This window comes from Vigna radiata, chromosome 6 (assembly GCF_000741045.1).
Source record: "Vigna radiata var. radiata cultivar VC1973A chromosome 6, Vradiata_ver6, whole genome shotgun sequence".
NCBI lineage: Eukaryota > Viridiplantae > Streptophyta > Magnoliopsida > Fabales > Fabaceae > Vigna > Vigna radiata.
Window position 1 is genome coordinate 31,200,990 of NC_028356.1, and position 9,280 is coordinate 31,210,269.

The following is a 9,280-nucleotide window of genomic DNA, read 5'->3' on the forward strand; positions in this document are numbered from 1 at the left end:
AAAACTGAGTCATCATGTTCCATCTGTTTAGAAGCTATCTAATTCCCATGTGTTTAGAAGCTGTGTTTATTTTTTATTTGTTTTGAGAAAAATCTGGTTATGAATAAGAAGTGGTCAAAGGGTGAAACGATAAAGAAAAAAATTAGGGACCAAAATAAATTACAAACACTGCGAAGGAAAAGGTCCACAGGTGAAAATTAAATAAAACTTGACCGAACGACGTCGCTTGACTCCTATTTTAGGTACACATTTTTGAATCACGTCAACCCCACCTTGTCTCCCTCCACATGCCTTTTGCGCTGTGTTATTGATTATCTATCTTCTAATAATATTAATAATAATAATAAAACTCCCACTTTTCTTTCTTCCTTTCATTTCATAATTCAACCATTTTCTTCCTTCTCCCATATTTGACTTGAGGCAAAAGAAACCCTAAGCCAAAAAAGGGAAAGGAGAATACCAATCTCCATAACCATATAACCAAGTAACCTAAAATATCTCTCTCTTTCACTTCTTCTATTTATTTTTAACATTTGGGATTCAATTTCATTTATTGTTATAACTTATATTTTTGAATTTAATTAAATTTAATTTTTTTCACGACAATCGATGATTCAGTTATATGGGGAAGCCGGCGGGTAAAAAGAAAGATCATGAGATTCCCGCTCCCACCACGAGGGCGAACGGTCACCACCAGCCGACAAAATCATGGGAGGAGAAACGAGGGGCGCCGGCGGCGGCTGCTTCGTCTTCGTCGGCGTCGTCGAAGGTGCTGGACGAGGACACGGCGATGTTCATAAACATGTCGCATGAGCTTCGAGAGGAAGGGAACCGGTTGTTTCAAAGGAAGGACCACGAGGGAGCGATGTTGAAGTACGAAAAGGCGCTGAAGCTTCTGCCGCGGAACCACATCGACATGGCGCACCTCCACACCAGCATGGCCATCTGCTACATGCAGCTGGGACTGGGCGAGTACCCGCGCGCCATCAGCGAGTGCAACATGGCGCTGCAGGTGTCGCCGCGCTACACCAAGGCGCTGCTGAAGCGGGCCAAGTGCTACGAGGCGCTCAACCGCTTGGACCTGGCGATGCGGGACGTGCGCGTGGTTCTGAATTTGGAGCCCAATAACTCCACGGCGCTGGAGGTTTTGGATAGCTTGAGGGGGACGATGGAGGAGAAAGGGATTGTGATTGATGAGACTGAGATAGCCCTCGCGGCGCTTCAGCAGCATCCGGAGCCGCCGTCGGCGCGGTTGAGGAAGGTGGTGAGGGAGAAGATCAAGAAGAATAAGAAGGAAAACAAGGGGGAGGATGAGGGGAAGGCGAAGAAGATTATCGTTGAAGAGAAGGTTAAGGCTGATAATGTTAGGAAAAAGGACAAAGAGAAATCGGGGAAAGTGGAGAAGGGAAAATTGGGCAAGGAAGATAAAGGGAAATTGGCGAAGGAAGATAAAGGGAAATTGGCGAAGGAAGACAAAGGGAAATTGGGGAAAGAAGAGAAACAGAATTTGGGGAAGGAAGAAAAAGAGAAATTGGGGAAAGAAGAAAAAGGGGGTGTTACTAGGACTGTGAAGTTGATATGTGGAGAGGATATTAGATGGGCGCAATTGCCTGTGAATTGTGGAATTAGGTTGGTGAGGGATGTGATAAGGGATAAGTTTCCGGGGTTGAAGGGTGTTCTTGTGAAGTACAAGGACAGGGAGGGTGATTTGGTTACTATAACTAATACTTCTGAATTGAGGCTGGCTGAGACTTGTCATGTTCTTGGGTCGATTCGGCTTTATGTGACCAAGGTTGAGCCGGAAGAGGAGCCATTTTATGATGATGGGGTTGTGGTGGATGGTGAAAAGGTGAAGGTGGTTGAGAATGGGAATGGAGGTGTGGGGAAGGGGAGGAGTAGTACTGTGGAGGATTGGCTTGTGCAGTTTGCTAGGTTGTTTAAGAATCATGTTGGATTTGATTCAGATGCGTATTTGGATATTCATGGGATTGGGATGAAGTTGTATTCGGAGGCCATGGAGGATACAGTGACAAGTGAGGATGCTCAGGAGCTGTTTGAGATTGCTGCAGATAGGTTTCAGGAGATGGCGGCTTTAGCTTTGTTCAATTGGGGGAGTGTGCATATGTCAAGGGCTAGGAAGAGGGTGAGTCTTACGGAGGATGGATCGAGGGATTCTTCGTTTGAGTGTATTCAAGCTGCTTATGAATGGGCTCAGAAGGAGTATATGAAAGCAGAGAAGAGATTTGGAGAGGCTGTTAGGATCAAACCAGATTTTTATGAAGGGCTTCTTGCTCTAGGGCATCAGCAATTTGAGCAAGCAAGGCTGTGCTGGTGTTATTTGACTGCAACCGAGAAGGATTTAGAAGTCAGCCATGCGGATGAGGTTGTGGAGCTCTTTAACAAGGCTGAAGACAACATGGAGAAAGGCATGATGATGTGGGAGGAGATGGAGGAGCGGCGATTGAATGGACTGTCCAAAACGGATAAGTATAAAGAGCAGCTAGAGAAAATAGGGTTGCATGGTCTTTTCAGGGATGTTTCTGCTGATGAAGCTGATGAACAGGCTGCAAAGATGAGGTTGCAAATATATCTTTTATGGGGCACTTTGTTGTATGAGCGTTCTGTTGTGGAGTATAAGCTAGGCCTGCCAACATGGGAAGAATGTGTAGAGGTTGCAGTTGAAAAATTTGAACTGGCTGGAGCTTCAACAACTGATATTGGGGTCATGATAAAGAATCATTGTTCTAATGAAACGGCAATGGAAGGTATGATATGGGAAACTGTGGTCCGGAGTGTGTATTTCTCAAATTTCCTTCAGTTTCAAATGTTTCAGGGAACTGACAATCCTATTCTCTTAATGGCAGGGTTCAAAATTGATGAGATAGTGCAAGCTTGGAATGAGATGTATGATGGGTGGCAGTTTGATGTTCCATCATTTCGACTTGAACCACTGTTCCGTCGGCGGGTTCCAAAACTCCATTACATCCTGGAGCAATTTTGAGTTCTCTTCTTGTGTTTGTTATTCTTTATAGAGGCAATATTATTGCTTCTATTTTCTTTATTTTGAAGGGCTTCTTCTTTCCATTCTAAGACAGGTAAATAAGACCGTACTTGTACAACAGTTTCGTTTGCATGTACCTATTGAAAATGTTTCTAACTGTCTAGAGAATTTAGGGAGATTTGGTAGAATCATAAAATTGTACTGCTTATCCCTTTTGACTGAAATTGTGTTTCTGTGAACAATGGAATGCTGTGTCTAGTGTTTTCTGTTGTTCAAAATTTTAATGGTATCTTTCTGGGCTGGATGATGAACTATCTTTTCTGTTTTTAGGCTCTCAAAAGTTGAGAGTTTAAAATCTTGATTTCGGTGTTCAGAACACTCATAGGGGGATTGAAGGGCAGCTAAATGCACTAGGCTCCAACACCATGGGTCTAGAGAGGGTAGATTTCAGAAAACTTTTATTTGTACAAGTTATACAACTATAGGTGCAGATGTCTGGGATATATCGTAGAAATACTATAATTTACAAACTATATGCTTCATGGAATCACAACTAGATGCTCATGTCTTTAGTACTTTTTGAGATGATTCTGTGATGTGTTTGATGCAACAAGTTATTATAAGGCTATAGACTAGTGAGGTTTCTAATGTAATCTGTTATATTTCTCGGAAAAGGATTATCATGTGAAATTCTGCATTGATTTTATAGTGAGATTGTGTAGGAGATAGGCCTTGTGTAAACATATTACAATAAAAGGCTTCTGGCCTCATGGGATATGTAGTAGTCATCTCTAGTCAATATTTTGGGGAATGAATGGCTTTTGCTATGCTGTCCCCATGAGATAAAAATAGACTATCAGTCACATGCATAAAGTGTATACAACAGAGGAAAAGAAAAAAAAACTACTGATTTATGTGATAAGGCTTTTGAATTTTTAATGGGATTGATGAAATTAGATGATTTGAATTTCTATTATTGGTATGATACATGGTGATGGTAGCCTCTGGTTCTTCTGGATGAATGGATTCTAGAGCAGTTTATCCCCACCCGGGAAGAAACTGTCGCCATTTTGCATTTGTAATATTGTTGGATTAATGCGATAAGTGTATGAACTAACTAGTGACTTTAGAGAACAAATTCGTACTTTATCTTTTCCTTTAGCATGATCAATATTTTCATCTTCAACTTCTAAATGGTCTACTTTTTTTGGTCTACTTTTTAATAAAGTTTTTGTCGAGTGATGACATCTATATGATTGCCCTGACGGAATTTGTTGCCTTTTGGTTGCAGGTATTCTTTCTTCACTCTGTTGACTTGTTGATTGGTGCTACGATTGTATTATTCTTTTGCATTGCAGTTTTGTACAAGGTTGAGCTGTTTAGGCTAGGAAAAGCCTAGTTATATATGATTTGTCATCTTTTAGAGGGGATGTGTGGTGAGTGTCATTCTTTACAGTTGTGATATATCAATATATGATTGCATTTGTTTGTTTGAGTTAGTGAGAGATTTGATTTGATTTGATTTATTAGCTCTCGGGTTTGATGATTATTTTAGTTGTCAAATTGCCATCTGTAACAGTATACAAGTGTTGTATTGTACATTATACATTTTTTAATCACATTCTCCTGAGTGAGTTATGCGCACTTCATGTTTGAATCATCAGTCATCCACATCTTGGTTCTCATGTTTTGCATTTTTTTTCTTGGTTATTTAAGTTTAATACTTTAAGGTTTCATTTTATTGATTAAGATTTCTTGGATTTAGTTTTACATTAACTTCCCAGGACGAATAGAAAACACAAATAAGCTGAGATCTAAGCAATATCTATTATACTATTTTCTTGATTAGATATTTATTCTGTTTTTAATTTAAACTGACAATTAATGGGATTAGTTTTTGTGTATAGTTTCTTTAAACCTTTCATACATACCATAAATTTTGTTAACCAATTTTTTTTTTTTTTAATTTTCGTGATCTATCATAAATTGTCTATAATGAGAGTGTAAGTATTTTTATTGTATAATTATAACGATTACTAAAAAGTAGATTATTTTGTAATTCTTCTTTCACATATTTATTATAATTTTACATTTTATAATTTGATAACTATTTATTATGATAATAGTTATTTCAAACTTATCAATTTGATTTTTTATCTTTTATTTTCATAAAAAATGACAACATGTGTTTTCGTTAGGATATATTGAGTAGTTATTGATAGTCTTTTGAAGATACAGGGCATCAAGGTGGCATATTCAAAATCTTAATTTAGTCTTTCATTTTGTAAATTAGACATGAATTAGTGGTCAAATCAATGTCTAAAAGTACATTGATAAGTTAAATTATCTATATTTTGAGGATGAGGTTGTTGGCACATCAAATCAAATTGCCCACTCTCCACAATCAATTCGTGTTCAAGTGTGATCATTCTTTCTTTAAGTTGTGGTTTTAGGTTAGAGTTAGAGATGTGTAACATAATTTATCTTTTATTTATAACTTTGATCATTTAAGCAACTAAAGTTATCGTTAAAGCAAAAAAGTCAGAGAATAAAATCTTCTAATAAGGAACCCCAAACAACAACGTTTATCTAACCTTTTACGTAAAAAATCCTTGATTCTTGGGTGTAAATTATTGATAATGTAATATTTAATATTCATATCTAGATTATTGCATTCTGAATGTTATGTGATCTTAAATTTCAATATTCATAACATGGATGAAGCCATTAAAAGGAAGGTTTAATGGATTGAGAATATAAGGTAACGTAATGCTGGTGCACATTTTAAGAGGTCCTTCAAGTATTAGAGTTAACAAATTATAAAAGTTAGGTTTACTTATCTTGTTTGGTTTTTGTAATGTATTTATCTTATTGTTTTGATTTCTATACTTTCTTTTATTTAGTAATATAAAATTATATTATTTTTTCTTCGTATTTATGAAAACTAAAATGACAAATAATATATTATATTGATTTTTATATATTTAAGTCTTTAATTTATTAAAGGTAGAAATTTATTATGTTTATGATTTTTAGAAAATATTATGTTATTTCTCCACAAGAATGTTTTTTTGGAAATAAATAATTTATAACCCTTTTCTATTTATTTAAAGATATGTCTTTGTTTTATTCATTTTTCTGATAAATTTAAAAAAAGATAGACATCATAAAATTTTAACTAGTTTATTAATTAAATTTTTATATGTGTGTATATATAATAATTTGCTTTTTTTACCAAATTAAAAATGAAATCCAACAAAATAAAATTATAAAAAAACTTATTTTTAATATTTGGTTTTAGTCCCTATTTTAAAATAAGGTACAATTTAGTACTTCAACTTTAGAAAACTTTGGTTTTAGTCCTCCAAAACTAATTCTGTTAAAAATATGCTGATGTGTCTAACGGAAAACTGACATCATTTTTCTTTTTTCACCTTTTCTCCCTCTCTCTCCTTCGTCTTTCTTCCATCTTCCACCCAACCTCCACCTCTGCAAATACATCATTTACAATGTATGCCACCATAGATCCCCACCACCGCCTCTGCTTCCATCTCCTCCGCCTCTACCTCTGACTCCGTCTCCTCCCTCAGACTCCGTCTCCTCCCTCACCACATACATAGGCTGAAATCATGTAAGATGTTGTTGTAATAATGTTAGATTATTGCAAAAGAAACATTGCTCAATGGTAATATTCCAACAGTCAAATTAATTATTTATTATTTTTTATTGTCTTTTATTGATTTTATTCTTCTCTAACTCTATAAATAGAGAACACTTTCTCCATTCCAAAACACAACCAAAATCAGCCTTCTCTCTTTCTCTTTTCTTCTTTTCCTTTTCTAAAAATTATTCTAGGTTAATTTATACTCTTTATAGAGTTTCTTGCTAGTTCTGTGATCCTCGAATACATTTCGAGAAGTTCCTGTTGTATCCTGGGGGACTTGTGCAATACACCGCAGATAAGTCCTTAAGGACAGTGATCTACACGCCTCAGGAAATTGCGGTTTGAGTTTTTGTCAGTATTTTTACAAAAATCTTAAGGACTTATGTTTCAATTTTGTTACTGTCAAAAGAAAAAAAAAGTATGTGAATCTAACCCTATTTTATTATTGATAATTGTAGTTGTTAATTTTAAATACTTTGAAAAACAATGTGATGTCTATGTTTTAATTGGATTGTTCATTATGTTTTTTAAACAAATTTGGAAAGAGAAATTTTTAAGAAGATATGTAATAGCAATTAAGGTTGATATTTAATTAAGATTATAAACAAATTAGGGTTGAGATTCCTTACTAATTATAATTATGAGAAGCTAACCTGATGTGTGATTATATATGTGATTGTCTTATGTGTGATTTTATATATAATTATTAGTATAAATTTGAATACTATGATACGTGATTAAATGCTCATGAGTATGTGATTAAATGTTCATGAATACGTTATTGAATTATATTAGGTTTTGTAGCCTGTTGATATTAATGGTGGAGTTACGTTTTAGGTATGGTAGAGCTATATTTTATAAAGCTTTTAACATAAGTTTAAGGTTTAAACCATTTAGTTGTTCCTATTTTTGGGAGGTTTTCCCATTTTGATCCCCGTCTTATTAGAATCTCCAATTGAGTCCCTATAAGTGCTAATTTCAATCAATTAAGCCTCTGCCGTTAAATTTAGTTAACGGGGTTAACTTTTTTGCACAGCTAGAAGGATGACCTGTTAATTTCTGTAAACGTGACCTATTTAGAGTTGAAACGTGGCATGAATTAGAGTTGAAATTGATTGAAATTAGCACTTATGGGACTCAATTCATGCCACGTTTNAACTCTAAATAGGNCACGTTTATAGAAATTAANAGGNCATCCTCCCAGCTNTNCAAAAANGTTAATNTCGTTAACTAAATTTAACGGCAGGGGCTTAATTGATTGAAATTAGCACTTATAGGGACTCAATTGGGGATTCGAATAAGACAGGGATCAAAATGGGAAAACCTTCCGAAATTAGGGACAACTAAATGGTTTAAACCTAAGTTTAAATAAAACTTATATATAATGAAAGTAAGTTTTTCCTTTGATTATAATCAGAAACCAAATTAGGAAATTTTAAAGTTAGGATTATGATTCCCTTTTACTAAGAAATAAATTAAGGATTATAATGTTAATTATAATTAACAGCAGTGTGAGAAGGGTTTCCATTGAATTAAGTTTAGAATTATAATTAAGAATTTATAAGTTGTTTAAATAAAATGAAAGGGACGTAAATCTAAGGATTGAAAGATTTGTGTTTAAATCTGGAAAGAATTTATTTTCCTTGAGAGAAAGAAATAATTTGATTTCTTCTAATCATAATTAAGAATTGATTAGAAGTAGGGTTTTCCTTTTATAGGGAAATTAAAAATTAATTAATGATACGTTCTTTTAATTATAAATAAATGACATTGATTATATTATATGTTAATAGCCTTCTATAATTGAATTCGATAATTGAAGTCATTGAATTCACGTAATTGAATTCATGTAATTGGAAATTATGTGATTGAATTCTGTATCAGAATTCTGTAAATTATGATTTCTTTGTTTTTTTTAAGGATATAATAAAGTTAGGGTTTTATTAAGAAAAAAAATAGGGAAATGTGGAATTGTTTTCCAGTTGGAGTTTTCTTTCATTTTGGACCCAACATTGGAAGGGGAGTCAGACCTAGTTTTGAGGGGTCATTTTCTTCTTCCCCGGTCTCACGCAAGGAGACTTTCTCCTTCCTCTCATCTTTCCTAATTTTTCTCTGCGAGCATGATCAACGAGAGTGCCGAGTTGGAGGCGAGAGGCCAGCAATGGCAATGGGCATGTCCAATTGGTGTCCATGGTGGGTCACAACAGCGTCTCTTCGTGACGCTAGGTATGACCGCGACAGCGTCGAGATCGTGGAAGCATGCTCCTTCAGAGCAAACCGTGATGAGGGTCGTACCTTTCCTTACGGTGGTGAGAGTTCACGGAGGCCACTAGCTACGTGTTCTAAGGACTTTGGGTTGCTACAGGTTAAACCTATAGGGTCTAGAAATCCCATAGAATCTATTCAGTTTATATACTTTTAGATGTTAAAATCATAAGGAAGGGAAATAGTATATTACTATCCAAGAACAATATAATGAGAAACTTCTTAAGAAGTTTGAGTATTATGATTTCAAACCTATGAGTACCCCTTATTATCCTAACTCTAAATTAATGAAAAATAGAGGAGAATTATTATCTCAGCCTCAGTATGCCCAGATAATTGGGAGCTTACTA

At 35.1% G+C, this 9,280-nt stretch overlaps 1 protein-coding gene across 2 annotated transcripts; it reads left to right on the forward strand.

Annotated features, from left to right (window-relative positions):
- Positions 1–304: 304 nt before the first annotated feature.
- Positions 305–4,645, forward strand: LOC106765155 (protein PHOX1). Of its 2 annotated transcripts, XM_014649670.2 has the most exons (4): positions 305–484; positions 619–2,765; positions 2,865–3,095; positions 4,293–4,645. In XM_014649670.2, the coding sequence occupies exons 2-3, from the start codon at positions 623–625 to the stop codon at positions 2,999–3,001; spliced, it is 2,280 nt and encodes a 759-aa protein (XP_014505156.1). In that variant the 5' UTR covers positions 305–484; positions 619–622; the 3' UTR covers positions 3,002–3,095; positions 4,293–4,645. The 2 variants fall into 2 exon arrangements, with proteins under 2 accessions (XP_014505156.1, XP_022638177.1); XM_022782456.1 differs by lacking the exon at positions 305–484 and having other exon boundaries at positions 513–2,765.
- Positions 4,646–9,280: the final 4,635 nt, after the last annotated feature.

What these genes read in the sequence shown, in the direction of transcription:
- LOC106765155 (XM_014649670.2), top strand. Translation starts at nt 623, where the DNA reads ATGGGGAAGCCGGCGGGTAAAAAGAAAGATCATGAGATTCCCGCTCCC. An exon ending in TAATGAAACGGCAATGGAAG is followed by an intron (nt 2,766 to 2,864) that starts GTATGATATGGG and finishes TCTTAATGGCAG; the next exon opens with GGTTCAAAATTGATGAGATA.